Source organism: Larimichthys crocea, chromosome X (assembly GCF_000972845.2).
Source record: "Larimichthys crocea isolate SSNF chromosome X, L_crocea_2.0, whole genome shotgun sequence".
NCBI lineage: Eukaryota > Metazoa > Chordata > Actinopteri > Sciaenidae > Larimichthys > Larimichthys crocea.
The window spans coordinates 38,339,788-38,361,658 of record NC_040020.1 but is presented as its reverse complement, the minus strand read 5'-3'; the positions used below and the strand labels follow the sequence as shown (position 1 = coordinate 38,361,658).

The 21,871-nt window shown below is 43.3% G+C and overlaps 1 protein-coding gene across 2 annotated transcripts; it reads left to right on the top strand.

The window, feature by feature from the left end:
- The first annotated feature begins 794 nt into the window (after positions 1–794).
- Positions 795–20,615, top strand: pcdh10a (protocadherin 10a). 2 transcript variants are annotated; one of them, XM_027283456.1, is made up of 5 exons: positions 795–3,950; positions 5,238–5,296; positions 5,863–5,969; positions 16,489–16,649; positions 18,954–20,615. In XM_027283456.1, the coding sequence occupies exons 1-5, from the start codon at positions 1,404–1,406 to the stop codon at positions 19,005–19,007; spliced, it is 2,928 nt and encodes a 975-aa protein (XP_027139257.1). In that variant the 5' UTR covers positions 795–1,403; the 3' UTR covers positions 19,008–20,615. The 2 variants fall into 2 exon arrangements, with proteins under 2 accessions (XP_027139257.1, XP_027139256.1); XM_027283455.1 differs by having other exon boundaries at positions 16,489–16,872.
- The last annotated feature ends 1,256 nt before the right edge of the window (positions 20,616–21,871 follow it).

Genomic DNA, 21,871 nt, shown 5'->3' with positions numbered 1-21,871 from the left:
CTGCTCTGATTGAACCTATCATACTGATGCTCACTTACAAACAGTGGAGATATTACTTTATTCAAAATGTTGTATTTTTTTTCTCCTTCCCCTATTGTGCCTAGATTCATCAGAGAGAGAGAGAGAGAGAGAGAGAGAGAGAGAGAGAGAGAGAGAGAGAGAGAGAGAGAGAATGGCCATGGCACCATGGGGTATTGCGTCACTAGTCTTTACTTGCGCAGGCTCTTTACATGGTGGTCTTTGGCTGTGGGCATCCTTGCTCCAGTCTGACTCACGCACTGATATCAGAGCGCTGCTTTAATGCCAAACTGTTAAAATAATTGCGTCAAGGGCAACCTCGTGAGGGTCACGCTTCTTCATTTAGCAAGTTGAGAGCAATTTGTCACACTGTGGAGGAAAGGGGGAAACAAAAAAAAAACACCTATCCATGATCATCATAAATAAATGCTTTTTTTGCAGAATATTGTATTTCTGAAACACCAGCATGGCAGCTGCAACATTATCTGCACACAGCCACTCCGATTCCAACTGTCACCCGCCATTATTCGACTTTCTTAATTCACTGGATGTGTAAAACATTTAATTTCCCTGCTACAACTGAGGCCGGGCCTGGAGGAGAGAGCGAGAGAGAAGAGGAGAGGAGAGGGAGCGCAGCGGAACTTAACTGGTTTTGTTATGAGGGCCCGATGTGTTCTCTGGCTGGCGTCGCGGAGCCCCAATCAGGTGCCATTACACCCGGTGTTTGAGAATACCATTGGCTGGTGGGGAAAGGAGCTGTGCGCAAAACCAACCCCGCTGCTCACACTCGCCTTACAGAAGCCGAGCTGAGAACATCATCCGCTTTGAGCGCTTAGGCGCAGTGATTACATCCTCACAGAGAGAGAGGGAGAGAGAAGGAAAGAGAGAAAGTCCTGTTTATTCTCCGGGCTTTATTTAGAAGTTGCATTCGTTACCGGTGTCGTCGGTGCGTAAATAGGAGTTTTTTTTGGTTTCTTTTCTTTTTCTTGCTCGTGTGGAATTTTGCCATGTTGTTGTGTGACTTTATGTGAAGAAGGGGCAGTCTGTTCTGTGCACAGGGAGTGTTGGCTATGCGTCCTGGCTCCAGCCTGCAATGTTTGCGCTGACGCCAAAACTCACAGACCGGTGCAGAATTGATTAAAACAGAGAAGCTCGGATCAAATGGCTGTGCTTCTCACAGCTGAAACGACACAATGTTCCACTGACCCGAGGCACAGGAGAGGAATTTCAGAATCGGACAGCTTTGTTGCTGTTTATTTCACTGCCTTTTTACGGACAGAGCAAAAGGGACATGCTCATTTATTGTAAGAAAAAGGAATAACACTTTTTTTTATCATTTGTTTGTTTGTTTCGTCTTGAAGTGCACTTTGTGAGAGGGAGAGGAGATGATTTGGTTCATATTCCTACTCTCCATCCTGGATGGAGCTGTCTCTCAGCTACACTACTCCGTGCCAGAGGAGCAGGAGCCTGGCTCTGTGGTTGGGAATATTGCAGAGGATTTGGGGCTGGACATTACCAAACTTTCCGCTCGTCGCTTTCAGACGGTGCCAAGCTCACGAACACCTTATCTGGAGGTGAACTTAGAGAACGGCGCGCTCGTGGTGAAGGAGAAAATTGACCGGGAAGAAATCTGTAAGCAGACCATCCCGTGCCTATTGCACCTGGAGGTGTTTCTGGAGAACCCGCTGGAGCTCTTTCGCGTGGAGATCGAGGTGATGGATATCAATGACAATCCACCCAGCTTCCCCGAGACAGACATTTCCGTGGAGATATCGGAGAGCGCCATCCCCGGGACCCGTTTCCCGGTGGAGAATGCCTTCGATCCTGACGTGGGCACGAACGCGCTCAGCACATATGCCATAACGAATAATAACTATTTTTACCTTGACGTGCAGACACAGAGCGACGGGAACAAGTTCGCAGAGCTGGTGCTGGAGAAGTCGCTGGACAGGGAGCAGCAGGCGGTGCACCGCTATGTGCTGACGGCTGTGGATGGGGGCATCCCGCAGCGGACCGGGACGGCTCTCCTGGTCGTCAAAGTTCTGGACTCTAACGATAACGCGCCCACCTTTGATCAGACTGTGTACTCGGTTAACCTGCGGGAGAACTCTCCCGTGGGCACTCTGGTCATCCAACTCAACGCCACGGATGTTGACGAGGGGCAAAACGGGGAAATAGTTTATTCTTTCAGCAACCACAACGCGCCTCGGATAAAGGACTTATTCAATATTGATGCCAGAACAGGTAGGATAGAGGTGGCGGGTGAGGTGGACTATGAAGAGAGCAGCACGCATCAGATTTACGTCCAGGCTAAAGATCTTGGAGCTAACGCTGTCCCCGCGCACTGCAAAGTCTTGGTCAAACTCGTGGATGTGAACGACAACACACCGGAGATCGGTTTCAGCACTGTGACTGAATCCGTAAGCGAGCAGGACGCCCCAGGCACAGTGATCGCACTTTTCAGCGTCTCGGACCGGGACTCTGGTGATAATGGACAGATGAGCTGCGAGATATTAGGAGACGTTCCTTTCAAGCTGAAATCATCTTTTAAGAACTACTACACAATCGTGACGGACGGACCGTTAGACAGAGAGAACACAGATTCATACACCATCACCGTGGTGGCCAAAGATAAGGGTCAGCCATCGCTCGCCACCAGCAAGTCCATTAAAGTGCACGTCTCCGACGAGAACGACAATGCGCCCCGTTTTACGCAGGCGGTTTATGATGTGTATGTGACTGAGAACAATGTGCCCGGTGCTTTCATTCACGCTGTGAGCGCTCTGGACCCTGACATAGGACAGAACGCTCTCATTACTTACTCCATATTGGAGTGTGACATACAGGGCATGTCTGTGGACACGTATGTGTCCATAAACCAGGACACCGGCTACCTTTACGCGCTGCGCTCTTTTGATTACGAGCAGCTGAAGGAGTTTAGCTTCATGGTCCAGGCGAAAGACGCTGGTGCTGCCGAGCTCTTCTCAAATGCCACTGTAAATGTGATCATAGTTGACCAAAATGACAACGCACCCACTGTAATAGCCCCAATCGGGAAAAACGGCACAGCCAAAGAGCACCTGCCGCGCTCTGCGGAGCCCGGCTACCTGGTGACGCGCATTGTGGCCATGGATGCGGACGATGGCGAGAACGCACGGCTGTCCTACAGCATCCTGCGGGGTAATGAGATGGGGATGTTCCGCATGGACTGGAGGACGGGGGAGCTGAGGACAGCACGCCGGATCTCACCCAAGCGGGACCCGCAGGGCTACTACGACCTGCTGATCGAAGTGAGGGACCACGGGCAGCCCCCTCTCTCCTCATCGGCGAGTGTGAGTGTAATGTTAGTGGACAGTGTGGTTGAAGGCCGCAGCGGAGATCGCGGCTCGTCCTCCAAGGCAAAGGAGACCTCCCTTGACCTCACCCTCATTCTCATCATCGCCCTGGGCTCCGTGTCCTTCATCTTCCTCCTGGCTATGATCGTGCTGGCCGTGCGCTGCCAAAAGGACAAGAAGCTCAACCTGTACACGTGCCTGCTGGCCGGTGACTGCTGTCTGTGCTGCGGCTCGTGCTGTAGCAGGCAGGCTCGCGGCCGGAAACAGAAGAAGTTGAGTAAATCCGACATCATGCTCGTTCAGAGCACCAACGTCACGACAGGGGTCGGGCCCGTGGGGCAGGTGCCCGTAGAGGAGTCTGGTGTGGGCGGCGTGGGAGGGGGCTTCGGCTCCCACCACCACCAGAATCAGAACTCCTATTGCTACCAGGTGTGTCTGACACCTGAGTCCGCCAAAACGGATCTGATGTTCCTCAAACCGTGCAGCCCGTCCCGCAGCACTGACACGGATCACACCAACCCCTGCGGCGCCATAGTCACGGGTTACAGTGACCAACAACCGGACATCATATCCAATGGCAGTATTCTCTCTAATGAGGTAAGAGAAACCCGAATCAGCTTTTGTCGCCCAGGGCTCCACTGAACTCCCCATCACAAGTCCTCAAACCGTGATTTAAAGGGTTAACCTCATTTTAAAGATTCTCTAGAAATCAGCAGCTGTGACTGCTTCATGTCAAAGTGTGTTATGTCTGCATTCAGGTCACGCGCAGCAAAAAAGTCTCCGGGAGGATAGAAGTGGTATGAGTTTATTGACTTGGCTGTTCTGCTCTGTGGCCTTTAATCATTGTCATGCGTAATGGTGATTGGACACGTCAATTGTTAAAATCTCATGTGGCCTTTTAGTTTTTATTCGCAATGGACTGCTGTCACATCAACCTTTAAATCGTGCGCAATCGGCTCAGTGTGACAGATTTTGACTTTGGGTTTAAAGTTCATCATTTTCCAGTCAGATCACAAAGATGGAGGGGATATTTATTTGGACTGTATGTGTTTATTTCATGTTTGGTGAGCTTGGCTTAATTTGACTCATTATGGCACAAGCGCGCACGCTTGGATAAGCATTTTTATTGTTCAAAATGTGACCAGAGTGTGAATATTTGGGTAATATGTGTATATTATATGTATGGCAAGGCTTTTATAATAAAGAGTCCAAATGATGTAAAATTCTGGAGGAGAAACATAAAAACCTCAAATTAATCAGAAAGAGAGCCTATCTGTGCGTTGAAGATAGTTTGGCTACATCAGCAGGCGTCTTTAATTGGCCACCCTGAAGCCCAGAACATTTAACTTGATATATTCTTATTAGATTATGGAACATAACCAAAATAAAAGAAGGAGACGAGTTACTTGACGGCCCTGTTTTGTGTTCAGTCTGTGCGTTCTGCTCAGGGGAGCTGTGGAGTTGGGGCTTTTTTGTTGATTGCGGTGTGACTGGAGTGGAGCCAGAAAGCCAGTCACAGCCTTGCCTTTGCTGCGCGTTAAGTATTCCGCGCACGAGCCAGCACGGCAGCACCGTGAACAAAGGTTGTTCAGTTTCAGCAACGGGCGGCTCAATCATTTACGCATTCAATCGCCTCCCTAACCCACTCCCCCCTCTCCCCCCTGCTCCCGTCTCTTCTCGCCCACTCACTCGCCAAGTGGATGCGCCGCACCGTCGGCGCAACCGCTCCTTCTAACACAATTACACGTTGACATGCGTATGTGGTCAGTTCTATTGCTCTCATCTAATCTGCACCTCCTCCTCCTCCTCCTCCTCATGTATGCATTGATGTGTGTATCTGCCAGTAAAAGTGATGGAATTTGTGTTTCTGTGCGTTTTCTCCAGACAAAACACCAACGAGCAGAACTCAGCTATCTGGTGGACAGACCCAGACGTGTCAACAGGTAGTGCAACACACACACACACACACACACACACACACACACACACACACACACTGTATTATTACCAGTGTGCAAACCAAGTGAGCCACATACTGTACCATCCTCCATCAGAGGACCTATAACATCCAATAGGTCTCACGGAGCCACGGCCTATTCACATATCAATAAAATTGAATAGTACACCCATCAGTGTAGATCCTGTATATTCCGCATCGTTAATTGTGGTTTTGAGAGGCTACATGGTTCCCAACTTGTCCATAACGTTCATATTCAATTTGGCATCAGTCCCATATCTGGCAGAGCAGCGCCTATTAAAGCTCTAATGCTGGATTTCATTATATGCCATGTGTAACATCCAATTTAGAGTCTTGACGGCCACCGTGACTGTATTAATGCGGTGTTGATTTCTGATTCCCCCCTCCTCTTTCTCCGTCTCTCTGCCCCTCATTTAATCCTCCTCCCCTCCCCTCATCTTCCCCCTTTCCCCAATTTTGTACCTGGACCTCTTTCTCCCTTCTCTCTGACCCGCCCGTGTGCCCTCTCCCTTCCTTGTCCTCCTCTCTCAGTTCGGCCTTCCAAGAGGCAGACATCGTCAGCTCCAAAGACAGTGGTCACGGTGACAGCGAACAGGGCGACAGTGACCACGACGCCACCAACCGAGGTCATTCGGCCGGTGAGTCCTCCCGCACATCACATAATTACACATTTCAGTGCTTACACACACACACACACACACACACACACACACACACACAAACACACACACACACTCCTAATCTGTTTCCATACTGTGTGTGTGTTTGTGATTGCGAGTGGGATAATGCTGAATTGTTGGTGCGGATCAGTGACTTTTAATTTCCTTAATTTGAGAGTGTGCAAAGGCCTGGGCTCCGGTGTTGCTGGCTGGCTGGCTGGCATGAACAGACCCCCAGAGGTGTTGAATGTATTTCACACCCGGCTGAAAGGGAGGCAAATTTGGGGGAGAGTTCTTTTCTTCCTCTGCCTCTTGTCGCCCACCCTCTTCCCTCCTTCTCTCTTTCTCATTTCTAACCCCTCTGCAGTTTGCCGAGTGGTGCTGAAAGGACAGCGACTCACAGCGAAGGCATCGTGAGGCCTGTAGTGCTTCAGTGGCACAAATCAATAGGTCCACTCAATGAAAAGCAAAAGGCACGGAAGCTTAAATTGATATAATGAGATGCATTTCAATCAGTCGGCGTATTGTACTGTTGGTTATAGATTCAGCTGATCAAGCACATTAGCAGCTTTCTTTGTTTTTGTTATCCACATTGTTGAAGATTTGGCAGAAGTTGAGGCGACCGGTAAAATGTTGGGATTGGGGATCATTTCCCCATCCACACACTCACTTCAAATTTATTCACTGACTCACATTTCTCTTCTGCGTTTTACAGTGTTTTTTTTGTTTTTTTTTTCAACCACGCTTTAGGTTTTATCATAAGCCACTCCTTGTTCTCTCTAAAATTCTATTAGGTTAGTACCTGTTTATTGATCAAAGTGGAGTCAGACAAAAAGTAGAGCAATAAAAAAAAAAAAAAAAAAAAAAAAAAAAATCTCATTTCATATTGAATTGCCCTTTTCTTCTGAGGGATTGTTCCACACAGCTCGCATAAGACCCCTGTCTAGACCGGAGACTGCCAAATATCATATCAGTGCTGGGAATACAAATAGAGCAGATTAGATAGGTGTTGTAGGATAGTGAATGGCTCTCATCAGGCTCTACTGTGTTTGACATTATTAATGAACCAGGCCTAACTAGTAAGCCAATATGCAGCAGTCGCAGTGTCACTTCATGCCCTCGCTGATGAAACAGACTGCAAAGGTCAAACTGTGTGAGACTGAAAATGTGGAACTGGAAGAAATCCAAAGGTGAACTCTTTTTTTTATTTTTATTTAATTGCACTGTGAGATAATATTAACACGGATGTTTGAACATGCATTTAGAGTTAGATATAGTCAGTCAGAATGTGATCCAGGAATATCTAGAACAGCACAGTCAGTGCGGTATTTGGCTGCTTCTTTTTTGCAGTTGTACTCAACAGAGTACAGAGATAGAGACACACAGGAAAGAGAAGGGATAACAAGCGATGTAGGTTGTGTGAATATGTGATATCCATCTTAATCTACTCATCTAGCAGTTAACCTCAGACCTCAGTAAGGAATCTGGTGATGTCCTGGGTCTGCCACTGCATCTTAAAACTCACTATATGTGGGCTTCTGCACTGAATTTCTTCTTGCTGGTAACAGAACCGCATTTATGAACAGATAACATGTTTCATCAGCTTTATTTGGCTCTGAACATGCTCATTTGGCACTGGCCTGGGAGTGTACCCAGTTGGTACTGTACTTTGTATTTCATACGAGGAAACCAACATTTGTTCCTCATGTTGGATTTAGAAGGGAACAGCTTACCACTCCATGGGAGGTAATATCACACGAATGGTACTTTGGAAAGAAGGACTTGAGTTTCACAGACGTCTGTAAGCAAGAAAACTAGACGGAGCGTGTGTGTGTGTGTGTGTGTGTGTGTGTGTGTAAAGGTATACCATTGTTTAAATTAATATGTGGGTGTATACATGATACCTGTATGTAATCCACTTGTGTGTGTGTGTGTGTGTTTTGTGCAGGAGAAACTAAGGCAAGGTGATGATGTCTGTATTGGAAAGGAGCTTTCCTTTGAGACCGTACTCAGGGAAGCTTAAATGAGATTCAGTTTGGTAGCTTGGCATGCTGCCACGTGTATATTGTCTCAGTATAGGCATACTCATTGCTCATTTGTCTCTCTATGTATATGTGTGACTTATTTTACTGTGTAAACATTACAGGGATGAGGATATTGCAGCTTTTCTCATGTGGGTTGTATGCTATGTTTGTCCATGTTACTGTGTGCGCTCACCTATGAGAGTTTGATGTGTGTGCGTGTTCTTCAGTTTTGCATAAAGGTGGTAAAGTGCCAAACTGAGCAAGTCTGAGCCAGAACTATGTATAGACTATGCATGTTTATATATAGTATATATCATATATTATATTTTATTTATAATTATAATATATATATATATATATATATATATAGATATATATATAGATATATATATATATATATATATATAATTTTTTTTTTGCTTACAATCAAATCCCCATGTGCACATGCATATGCACACATATGTTTAGCATGCGCCGACAGGACACATATTTGCATTCTGTTCCAGGGTTTGTGGCAGGGTCTCATCCTTCATTCTGTCTCCCCCACACGTTGGCTCTCCGCAACACTCGGCTGATCAGTAATTCATTTCTAGAACCTTTGCATAGCAATTATCAAAGGAGGGTTAGAGGCAAGGTTTCCTCGCGGGACCGCGCGGCACACTCTCCCTTTTGGTGCACCTCGGAATATTTCAAATCAAGGGAAAACCATTTCCAGTTGGCATATCATCAACTACACCTGCCGTAGCTTCCCGCTCGGCCGCTCGTCTGACACTTTAGAAAATAAGTCTCCTGATGTGGTTTTAAATCAAAGGGACACTGCCTGTGAGGCTGGGATATCAGCAGCTACCTTTAAAAAAGTGGGCAAATGGCTTTTCTGAGAGCACCGTGTCTGGAGTGAGGCACCGCTGCGTCAGGAGCCAAAGAACTATTGATTGACTACCACACCTTTTACCACCCCCACACCCTCCGTTCTTTTTAGGTTGTTTGATACGAATTAGACACCGTTTTTCTCATTATTTCCCTCATCACTGTAATAGGAGATGACGGCAAGAGTGAGCAAGGAAAACAAAAAAGGTGACAGATAAGAGAGGATAAAATATTCATCAGCGGAAAACTGTGGCATCTCCGAAACCTTCGATCAGCTGTGGAAGGTGGCGTGACGGGTGGGAGACTGGAAATGATCATTATCATGACGTTTGTTTTGGGGAGAACAACAGCCGTGACAAATGGGACAATTAAATCACTGTGGCAACGGTGTATTAGATGGCTGATTATGAATTAGTGGCGGGCAACGTGTTGCGGTTTCCCATGTCAGGGAGCTGTCAGAGGAATTTAGCATACATGGTTTTGAAACACCGTCCTCCAAAGCATTAAATACTGACAAAACTGGGGGATAAGTCTGTGATCCGTGACACCGTAAAGAAGGTCTCAGGTTTATTTTAAAGCTCACATAATGAAAGAAATGAAGAGACCTTGCTCAATGTGAAGGGAAAGAAGAATGCTCACAAAAGACAATAACTGTGCACACATAGTGATGAAATAATAAAGGAATAGCGCGAAAAAGAGAAAAAAAGGTCACTTCACAGAAAACCGTACAGTTAAGAAAACATCTCCAGTATTGCAGTCAAGAATTTTATTAGACAGGGCTGCGATGATTATTTCAGAGTCAGAAAATAGTTAAAAATTCTTCCCAGGATTGTCTAATTTGCTTGTTTTATTCAACCAATGGTTCAAAACCCAAAGATATTCAGTTGTCAGTCTTGCGAAGACAAATAAGATCAGTAAATCCTTGTATCTGAGAAGCAAACTCGGAATATTACCCAACTTAAAGAATGACATAATAATTCTGTCAAATGTTCTAAGACCAGAACACTTCCTAAACTGCACATCAGAGGATGTGCAGTTTAAAGTTCACACTCGAGCCGTCAAATCCAACTAGCAAACAGAATGAAAGTATGTCATTGTGACACGAAAAGGTGAAAATCTATTGCCTAAAAACATCGCCTCATTAAAATAAAAAATAAAAATCAATTTGAATTTAGTTTCTAACAGGTGGAGATGTCACCTCTTCTTCTGAGCTGACTGGCTTGTTGAATATCAATAAAAAAAATAAGAGTCAAAGGAGACAAAGGGAAAGATCAATCCATTTGATTAACTAATTCAATAGACTACTTCGATCTCTGCAATGTGTCTTTCTTGTCTCATGCTAAGCATTTAAAAAAAACAAAAAACACCCTTTTTTATAATTTGGCTGAAGTAGATGAAGAATGGAGTGCATTTAATTCAGCGTGGAAATGAATCAAAACCACACTAAGAATATGGAAAGCAATGATTACCCATACACATTTTGTTGAGTGTCTTGATGAATATCTTCTTAGTATGAATAGGCTGTGCTTTGTGAATGAATGGAATAGCAAATAAAGCAACCCTGAAATGGATGAAAGGGAAACACGAGCCATCTTCATTTCAGTACAAAATATATTTGAACACACTTCAAGCTGGCTAAAGGAGAGTTGTACTCATTTGCCAGAGAGGGGCCTTGGATATGTATTACTGAAGTTGAACATGAGGCATTAGGACTAATGGAAATTTCAGCAAAGTCCTTGGAGTCATAAAAGACATGGTTTGGCCATGAGTAACACACATATCATCCTTTCTGCCTGGAGATTTAATGTCAGTGAACATCTGTTCCAGTCAAGCTGGAACTCCCATTAAAAAACACAAACTATGATGTGAAGCTATCTGTTGGTAATGCTCAAAGCAAGCTCAACTGTTCTGAATCTGATCTGTGACAAGTGGTTATAACTACACAGTTCTCTAATGTTATACAGAACTTAAACTACACCGTACACAGATGCGTGTTTTTTTTACCGAAAACTCACATCAGCCAAACTTATTTGGACGAGGAAACGTGTCATCACTGCAAAGCTTTCCCTGTGAAATGTAAAATTGATGGTCTGTCGTACTCAGGCGGCGTTATCCTTCCAAATAAGCCACAACCCCGTCCACGGAAAATTGGCTATGCAGCAGCTTCATATTTGTGTGCTGTTCTTATTGCAGCGAGCTGGATAACCAAGTGGAGAGGTCATAAAAGCTCTAATGCGTGTGCTCTAATATCCCAAACTGTGACTAGCCTAACCTTTATTTAGGTTGATGATGGTTAAAATTAAGAAAATGAGAAAGCTGTAATGGCCCAGAATTCCCCCTAAATGATGCAGCGAGGAGGTCTCAGTGTATGCATGCTTGAATTAGGTAGTCTGGCCAAGGCTTTATGCTGCATTATTGCTCAGTGCATTCAAAGACTAAGTGTTGAAAAGTGTACAAACCAGAGATCAATAACAAGTGGTCAACCAGAACCTTTGCTCTAACAATATCCAAGGGGTGATATTAATCAAACAGACACTATTAGGGCAAGTGGCCATCTTGGCTCTGCTTCCCAGCCCAGTTGCTGTGGAACAAACATCGAAAATGGTAGCTGCCTCTCAGAAACTTGACTGTCATTACTGGATATGGCGGGAAGCATCTTGCACTGTTTGGGAGGTCTCTGGTTTACTCATCACAGCCTCTCTGGCCAACTCGTGTAAGGAAGCTATGCTACTCCCCTGCCGTCCTGAGCTGCTGTCCAAATATTGACGTTTTGTGTCTGCGTTCTCTCCGGAATAGTGGAGGACAAGATGAAAAACAGAGGTATGGATAGAAGACACCCTCCACCTGGGGGACCAAAAGTGTTTGTTATGTTTCTCTTATGTTTTGGTTTTTTTGCTTCTTTTTTATGAGCGAGGGAGAAAAGAGGGAGAAAAAGAGAGAGGAAGATGCAGAGAGGATTAAATGTTGGAGAAAATAACAAGAGACAGAGACACCGAAAGACTGAAAGAGACACAGAGGGACTAATAGAGACAGGAGAGGGAGGGGTGAGACAAACAGACGAATGAGTGCAGCAAGCAGCAGAACACAAAGTGAATTCAAACACGGGGCCCATGTTTTCCCAGGATTTGTTTTCCTTCATTTCCCCGCTCCCAGTTGCTAGATGTATGTCAGCCAGCGCAATTAGTCAAATCACACCAACGTGGGATTTTGGAAACACGCAGAGATGTAATAATAAAAAAATAAAAAAACCCAGAAGAAGCAGTCGGAAAAAAAACGAACAGAAGTGCTGATTGCTTATTAGCAAGTAGATTATGTTTGCATTGTGTAGCGTCGTTTACTTCTCCCTGTGTCTGTGCCTGTGTGTGTGTGTGTGTGTGTGTGTGTGTACACAGGAGTGCATGCTGTGTGTGTTCTTCCTGCCTGATGAGGTCACGATGAGAGATAGGGCTGCTGGCAGGGCCTGTCATTGCCAGTCACTGTTTTGGTTGTTGTTTTGCTTCCTGCCCGAGGAAGAAAAAGGTGCTTCATGGGAATCAACAGCCACTGGGTGTCACACGGTGTTATGGCCTTTCTGTCTGTTTACTCGTGTACATTTACATATCTTCGCGTTAAGACAGTATTTTTTTAAGCAGGTATATGTGTGTGTGTGTGTTTGCAAACACGTGTGTTGATGTCGATGTTTTTGAGCCGGCAGGCAAAATTCCCTGAGTAGTTTGGGTGCATGTGACAAGAGATTCTCCGAGCCTGATGTACGGTTAAGAGTGACTGCTCCAGACTATATTTACCAATCATCTCCAGAGCACAATACGCATGCTAAATGATATACTGAGATATGACAAATATGGAACAAAGTGAGCTTTCTTAATCAGTTTTTTTTTTTTCTGTATGCATGTCTGCGTCTGTCTGCACAGTCGTGTTTGGTTTTGCACCTGTGCTTCAGTCCCTCTGCTGATTCACTGGTTGATTTAGAAGCGTGTGCATCGTGGCTACTAACTGCTTTATCTGCGCAACAGCACATCCTTGATTGAAGGGCCTGAGGTCAGCGCTCATGTGTGTCTGAGGAGGAAATTAATTTGCAATAAGTCCATTAAAAAGGCTAAAGATTAACTGTAAGGTGGGAATTAACAGAAATACCATGGTTTATATGTTAGTTCTCGGAGAGCATCGGAGGGTTTGAATTAGCATTTACACAGATCTGGAGTTGCTTCGCTCTTGTAGGAAATTGCTTGCCTTTGTTCTCCGATCATGGCTTCTCTTCTAAGCGTAGAGTGCTTGACATTGACAAAAGTAACCAACGTGTTCGGTGGTGATAAAAACAAACGGATCCTTTTGGCTGCGAAAGCACTGACTGCTGCTGATTCTGTGGGGCCAAGGCAGATGAGACAGAGGTAAACAGACATATTTAAAACTTGCTGAATCAAACACAAATAAAATATAAAGAAAGTAGCTGTCAGCTCTTATATGCAGCTATTTGCCCTGAAATCCATTTTTTTATTTTTATTTTTTTCTCTGCAGTTTCTCTCAGTTTCTGCAGTTTCCGTCCCACAGGAAAACAAGATTGTGCTGTTAATCCTCGGTTGATGTAACTAACTCTATCAAACTGGAAGCGTAATTTGACAGCCACAGTTTTCTTACATTCTCTGCATGTATTCTTATTCATTATTAAACAGATATGCTTCAGCCCCACGTGGCCCTGGATAGTTAGATAAGAGGGTATAGAAAGAGAGTGGCTGGATGGATGCTGAAAACATCTCCCTATGATCGGGTTGAAGTACATAAAAAGCTAATGTTTAATTGAAGATTTGTTCACTTCTGGTGCTTAAATCAAATTCCCCTTCCTCTCTGTGTAACCCATCTTCCAGCTCCATCTGCAAGGTCCAGGTCTCCCCCTGTCTTTTTTCTGGCCACTGCTCTTTCCATCTGTGACTGCCCAGGTCTCCTCTCTCCTTCCTTATGGTTCCTGCAGTCTTGCTGCTTCTCCTGCCTGCTGTCTCTGTCTGTGAAATCTGTGACTCCCCCCGTCTGTTCGGCCCTCGCCGTCCCTTGTCTGTGAGCATGTCTCCTCTGGCTCTCTGGCCAGTGCACAGTCTTTGTTGCCTGTCTCGCTCCCCGTGAGGCCTGAATTAGCAACACGATTAGATCCACACAATGCACACATATGCAAAAAATAGAATCAGCCACAGTGGTGGTTCTGAGACGACGTGTTGACAGAGCGTGTTGTTAATAATGCACTGGTTGGTATTTATATGTGAACTGGATGGTATTTGCAGTTAACTTGGAATATTATTATGAATTAAATCATAGATATAAATGTGTTTTGATTTCATATTTAGTAGCTGCTCTGCTTGGATTTTTGTGCTGATTTCATATTTAGTAGCTGCTCTGCTTGGATTTTTGTGCTGATTTTCAAGGGTTTATTTTTTTGGTTTCAGCAGCAGGGGGACACAAGAAGGAAAACACATGCACACAAGCACACAAAAAATATATATTTATACATATTTATATATATGTATATATATCCTACTTCCTGTCCCACTGCTGGTTTTCATGCAAAAAAGGAATGGTTTATATTTAGTCATACATATATCTCTATATTTAGTTGTGGTTACGTTAAGTTATAGCGCACAGTAATAACTGAAGGCGAGTCATTCTGTATGAGCATATCGACGATTTCAAACAGCTCCTCTGCTGTCTCATCTGAACTATAGTGGCTAGACAGAAAGAGGACACAGTTCAGGGAGATTTAAGAAAGAAAATCGACCTGAAACCAAAAAAAAAAAAAAACGGATTTCAAAAGGTGGGCTCACCTCCATGCCTAGTCATTAAGTTCATATGATTTCACCATGATAATGTAGTATTTCCAATACACAGCTTGTTTGCTTTTTCTCAATGTTTTCGTCTCAGACTTAGCGTCACATTGCACGAACATGTCTGAAATGCACAGACCAGTAGAGCGGCGGCATCCAATCTGACAGAACAAACAAAACAAAAGTGAAAACTGTGATGAAGTATGCTGCCGTTTTTTTTGTTGTTGTTGTTTTTTTTTATGACTAGTGACGCTTTCTCCGTACTTGCTCCTTGAGATAATCCATAATCTGTGACAGGCTGATATTTTGAGATTCAGTCTTAATATGCAGGGGAGGAGAAGGTTGAAAGGACACGGAGTGGAGTGTTTTTGTTTCCTTTAAAGCTGAAGTAGGAACAAAAAAATCTTTACCATCTGATATCTGGCACATAATATTATTTATGTTTCCAGACTGCACTGGTCTGCTTTGTATTGATCTTCATAATTATTAAAGGTGATATATGGTATTCTCCCACTTCTCCCATGAGACATTATTCCTTTGTCTCTCTCTCTCTGTGTATACACTCTGCATAGTCTTATCTTTCTCTGTAGAGTAATATCTATTGATATGTATATGCTTACATTGCATTGTTTGTGTGCACATGCCTGCTTCTAGTAATAGAGAAACAGTTGCATTATCAGGTGGAGGGATCAGTAGAATAGATTCGTGTAAGTGGGCCCTTTGATCTGAAGCCCTCTCAGCCTCAGGGAATTACAGATTATAGTTTGTCCGCTCTCTTTGTTTCTCTATCTTTTCCCAACCCGATTTATCCTCCTTTCCTCTTCCCACCCTAAAATGCTCGTCTCCTGCTTTGATCCCATCATTCCGACGCTTCCCCACATTGTCCCGGCTAGGCTGGAAAACCGGCACAGCTACAAAAAATCTAATGTGAACACCGAGCAGAGAATGGCTGCGGAGTCTCATTACTATGATGACTCTGTTCATGCCTCTGGTTCCTTTCTCTTCCCTTTTATAACGTGTCTCGCGCTCTTCTTTCCCCTCGTCCTGCTCTCTTTATTCTCTCTAAGAGAGTGTAATTAACATAACTGGTACCTCTTTCATGCCGGCCGTGTGTGTGTGCATTATTCTATTATATCATTTCAGATTTTAATTTAATCTTTTTTTTTTTTTTTTTTTTTTTTTTTACGTCACCCTGTGTCAATTACACACTTTGTCGGCTTGTATAGGGATGATTGACATTAGAGTGTGATTTCGCGCACACTGAATATTTCGTAGGTTTTCGTGGCGCGTTTCTTAAGGTAATTGTGCGTTTTTTGTGTAAGGGTGATGGAATATGGATTCCCAGTTTATCTCTTGGTGTTTGGGAATCAATTGTGAGTCTGAGGATGTTGATGTGGAGAGGGGGTGAAATGTTTTCGCAACACCACATCACTTTGATTGCACATTTCATTTGGAATGAATGAGGTGAGGAGGAAAACAAACAATTCGCTTCATCAATGTTGGCCTTGTCGCTTTGATGAATAGCTTTTGCTGCACTTTTTCTGCTCGCGACATTGGCAAATGATTGCTAACTTATGTGCTCTCTTCTGGTCTCTTTCTCCCATCTCCCCCTCTGTCTCCACTTTCCACTTCAAATATCTATACCGCTACCTTTTCTCTGTTTTCTGTTTGTTTGTTTCCATTTTACCCATCATCCCTTATATCTCTGTAATCTTCCATCCGTATTTCCACCTTTCACCCATCTCTCCCTGCTTCACCGCACCTCCATTTTCCATCCCTCGATCTGTACCTTGTCTGCAGGTGCTGACCTGTTCTCCAACTGCACGGAGGAGTGCAAGGCCCTGGGCCACTCCGACCGCTGCTGGATGCCATCCTTCATGCCATCCGACGGGCGCCAGGGACCGGACTACCGCAGCAACCTGCACGTACCCGGCATGGACGCCACGCTGCCCGACACTGAGGTACCCCCGTCTGTCAACCTCTCCGACCAACTCACCATGACCTCGTCCACCGCTTCGTCCAGCGATAGGTCATTCTCCACCTTTGGCAAGGACGGTCAAAGGTCACAGTCACACCACAGCCTTCACCATCACCTCCATCAGCAACAGCAGCAGTACAGCTCCAGCACGCTAGAGAGGAAAGAGTATGATAGGGGGACCCTACCGTACAAACCCACCTTTCTCTGTGAGTATCAGTATGAAAGTTCCCTGGGACCCTATGACTTTGGTCTGGTCCAGTACAGATACTAAAGGAGGGGACGATGAATCTGCCTCTTGATTCTGATCTGGACTTTTTAATGTTGTTCATCAACTTTTATTTCTTCTATTATGAAGGATTTTTTTTTTTTTTATTTAAAATACGGCTTTATGTTTCTTTGTATTTTTTTCGTTTTGGTTTTCTTTGTAAATTATAATTTGGTTTGGCGAATGTAAAGTGTGATATATCACTGTTAACTCCCCTTCTCCAAAACCCACTTTGAAAAATTCAACCTAGCCTTCATCATAAGCCTAAATACTGTTTGTAAACATGTGACTTATTATAAAATAATAAACAAAATTTAAATTGGACCCATGTTAAACTGCTGTGGCCCCTTTTTCTTTCTTTTATTTTTTCCCCTTTTCTCTAAATTTACCCTCGAAATTCTCTCCAACAAGCCTTTTCTTTTAATCTGATGCTCATATAAGTAAAGGTCAGCAACACATGTACACTGTACACTGGATTCATTTCGATCGAATCTCCACACACCTCGACAATTAAATGCTACGTATGACTGAAGACATTATTTGAGTGTACAGATAGGGAATATAAGGTAGATCATCTCATGCCTGTGAAGGACATCTCTTTCCATTTGCTCAGCAACTGAGTTTTTGCTCGAGCATGATGACTTCCCTACTGAATAGCTCGAAAGGTGAAACACACAACCCACGCTTCTGCTTTTTTTTCACAAGGATTGAAGTCCATTTTGTTCTGAAAAGGAAGTCTCGAGTATCTATACTTGTTTGCCTACGGATCAATACCTGACATAAAGAATGGTGGGTGAGGTGGGCTGTCAACCCCGAGGTCAAGATTCTTCAGTTGGAAAAGTCACGCACACAAGTTTGTGCAAAAAAGGAGGGGCTATTACAATACGATGAGAGTTTAATTTGATAAATGAAATATATTGATATCCATTGGAATGAATTCAGCTTGCATTTGTGAAGAAGCAGAATGAGGATCTTTAGAAAAGGATGGCAGGACCCTTCTTGCCGCTTTCAATTGCTTTCCAAGCTTCACATTACATGAATATTCTATTAGCTCTAAGAGTAGAGAATGGATTCGATATACTCATTCAGTAGAGAAGTCATTTCCAGTCAAGTCACCACCATGTTAACCACCATCCTCCATGATACTGCATGCCGACTGTGGGCTGTCTCTCAGGTAAACGACGGGCAACGTAACCTGCTTATTTTTTATTTATTTTTATTTTTTTTTCCTCCTCTTGTTTGCGACTTAGCAAACACAACCAAGCAATCTTCCTCTTGCACATCAGGTCTGCGAGAAAAAAAAATAATTTGTGTTTAGCCTTTAGGTGCTAGAGCCTGCTTTGCTCCAAATAAAGCTGCCTGCGCGTCTGCTCATCTCGTTTGCCTCGCAGGGTTAGGATAAATGCACTCCACATTCGCTCAGTCCAAAACTCACAACTTTATTATATTTCATTTTACTTTTTTTTCTTTTTTTTTTTTGATTTACGATTCCACCATTTCTTCCTGGTCTGTTGAAATAAATTGACCCTACTGCTGCCACAGCAAAGGTTTTGTTGTTCATCAGTCTGTAAAAAATATGAGAATAGTCCCAGAGGCTGAGGCTGTATTAACCAACAGGCATCAGGTTCAGTTTTTAAAAATAGCACTGTATGCTACTACTGGCTACGGCAATGCTCTGATCACCAGGATTGCCTTGATAAAGGGTTTATAAATGTTTAATGATCCATTTATAGATAATTAATGAAGCAATTAGTGTGCTGTGTATTTTCTATGCATGCGTTACATAGCCACTGAATTTTGAACATTAATCTTTACTGATGGACATGTTTTTACTCCATTCCTAAATTAGTTTTACCATTACACTGTGAGAACCGGCCCTTAAGGCTTTATAAATAACTTCAGAGAGAGTCCTTTGTGGCATGTATCCTTCAAGAGATGGTATTTCGAGCCGGTTGTGTCACTAAAAAGTCTCAAGGGAAAGGGTGCCATTTGTCTTAACAAGTGTGTTCTCTCTCTTTTCAGCCCGCAAAAGGATTTGCTAGCTCGTTCCATGTGGACCTGTCGGAGACAGCGTGAATTTCTGTACTAGACCACCTACACTGATGCTAGAGACAGCGAAATAAAACTAAACATACAGCAACCTGGACAACAGCAACCTTGGTTAAGCTTCATTATCTTGGGTGGCGAACTGTAACAAAGCCTTGGCGGTGGTCACCAGGGAAGGAGAGGAGAAATACATACTGAGTAGCTGTAAACCTCTAGATATCTGAGGAGCAATCCAAGGCCTTATTCCTCTCAGCAGGACTGAGACCGGGGCCGCAACACTCAACATGTGAAAAATATAAAGTCATCAGCAAAAAGAAGAGAGGAACTGAAACGGACAGAGGAATATAAAACAAGAAGAAGAGGAACCGATTCACTCACAGAGGTGTTTTGTTTGATTTTGATTTTTCGTTTTGTCGTTTTTTGGACTGAGGAGTTAGCCTCTAGAGATCTGTGTGTGCCTGTTTACATGAAGAAGAAGAAGAAGAAGAAGAAAAAAAAACAAAAAAACAAACAAAACAAAACTGATGTTTCTGTACAAACTTCAACCAATGTCACACGGAACCCTTTAGCTATTTCTATGGTCACCACTAAGCCAACTGTACAGAGACTGTGTTGGGGGGGGCTGAACAAAGGAGACTGACAGAGAGAGAGAAAGCGAGACTGAGAGGGACGATTAGACAGAGCGAGAGTGTGTGTGTGTGTGTGTTTGTGTGTGTGTGAGAGAGAGAGAGGGAGAACAGGTGTTGTACAGGTATAAAATGACACAGAAAAAAAAAGAAGGAAAGGGAGAGAAGCAGAGACGATGTGCAGTACTCTAAATTCTGCATCTCCGGTTTTTTGACTTGACTGTCTTTATATAACTTATCTTTTTCGTTTCTGTTGTTCTTTCTGTGTGGTTAAAGTGTGCAGACTCTAATGTATTCCAACTTACCGTTACAGACAGGAACATGCGGTCCGGAGATAGGGTTCAGTCCTCTTTCAGGTTTAGCCACTTCAGGAAGGAGATTTTTTTAACATTCTCACACTGCGTAGAGAAAGGAGACGAAACAAGCGTCATGCTGAGTTGATCAGTAAAATCTCACAAATGAATGTTCTAATTTCCAAACTAGTGATTAACAGTTCTCTATTTCCTTCCTGAGCTGACTCCACACAAAGTGAAATGACCCTTTACCAGGATGTGGTTCCCTTGATGCCATTGGCCTATACATAAACAATCAGACACACTCAGTGGTTTTTATCATGTGTGCAAAGTGTTTACTGTGCTATTTTAAAACGCTTATAAATGAATATAAATCTATATATAACTATATATATATATATACAATATACTTTTTTCTGAAAACTGTGTAACCATTGGTTAGTTTCTACACCTCATAATGTCATTCAATCTAATAATACCAAGTGCTACAAAATCAAGACTTGTATCGATTAAAAGGAGGAGGAGTGCTTCAGCCTAAAAAGCAAACTCCTTCACACCAACCAAGGATTAAGTTGATGTTCTTATTTGATTGTTACTTTTCACCGTTTACAGACGCTGGGCCTTGTTGTGTGTAGCGAAGACACCAGTTGAGTTGTTTTTGGCCTGTTGTGTAATTTTTACTAGCAGACTATGTGTTCATGTACAGGAAGGGGTACTATCACAATCGAGCTAGATATCAAAGGTTTTACAATCATACATGAGAGACATACACAGATAAATGTGGACATAAACATGCAATACTTGGAGAGGCGTAAAGTATTGCAAATATACACACACATATGCACACACACACACCCACACACACACACACACACACAGACACACACACACACACACACACACAGGTCAAGTGGTGATAAATAAACAGTGTCATTGAAATTCTCTAATGTGTGTTTTGTCGTGATCTCATAATATCATGTCACTGATCAGTGAACAAGACGCCTACAGCCAGGCTAGCGAGCAGTTCTGCAAGGCTGTACATGAGACAGCATGTTAACATGTTCAAAAGGAGAATGCTAGAATATATGCCAAGTAGATATGTCTTCCATCTCATGTTAACATTTGCTAATTAACATTAAATAGCACAGCTGAGGTTGATGGGTTTCTCAAATATTTTGTCAGAAACCAAACCAAAGTATTGGACAACTTCAAATTTAGACCAAATGGAAAGTTATTTGTTGCAGATGTTTGTGCAAATAGACCTCATGATGGCCCTTGTTGAAAAGTTAGCGGATCACCAAAGTCATTGGCATCCATCATCTGGACCCCTGGATGTTTGTTTGTCTTTCTATATATTCCACAGGATAAGAGAAAGTTTTGACCTGCTGGTGTCAGAGGAAAAGTCTGAGGATCACTAACAACAGTGGAGTTTATCCTCTGGGGAACATGAGTGAGCGTACTAAATCACATTGCAATTCATCTAATAGCTGTTGAAATAATTAACTTTAAACAAAACACACACACAAAAAAAATGCCACACTTGAAGCCAGGGTGAAAAGCTTGCCTTTTAAAAAGAAGTAAGATGCAACAGTTGCCTTCAGAAGAGGCAGTACACAGTAAGCTGCCTGGGGCTGCAATTTCATTCACATATTTTATTATGACGAAAAAAAGCACAACTATAGTTGATTTTTTTCTTCTTTAATGTAGCATAATGCATCACTGATAAAGGCATGTTATTTACCGGGAGCACAAGTCAGAGAATCTACCCCAAGCATTCAGTGTCAGTTTCAGATACTTCACACTTTACAATGCTACAGAAACATTTCATACATAACTTAAAAATGTATTTGGAGTAAAATGACAACTTCAAATTTAGACCAAATGGAAAGTTATTTGTTGCAGATTTTGGTGCAAATAGACCTCATGGTGGCCCTTGTTGAAAAGTTAGCAGATCACCAAAGTCATTGGCATCCAT

Excerpts from the sequence above, each read along its gene's own strand:
- pcdh10a (XM_027283455.1), top strand. The coding sequence starts at position 1,404 with ATGATTTGGTTCATATTCCTACTCTCCATCCTGGATGGAGCTGTCTCT. Across the intron at positions 3,951-5,237 it reads GCAGTATTCTCTCTAATGAG|ACAAAACACCAACGAGCAGA; the intron begins GTAAGAGAAACC and ends CGTTTTCTCCAG. Across the intron at positions 16,873-18,953 it reads GTACAAACCCACCTTTCTCT|CCCGCAAAAGGATTTGCTAG; the intron begins GTGAGTATCAGT and ends CTCTCTTTTCAG.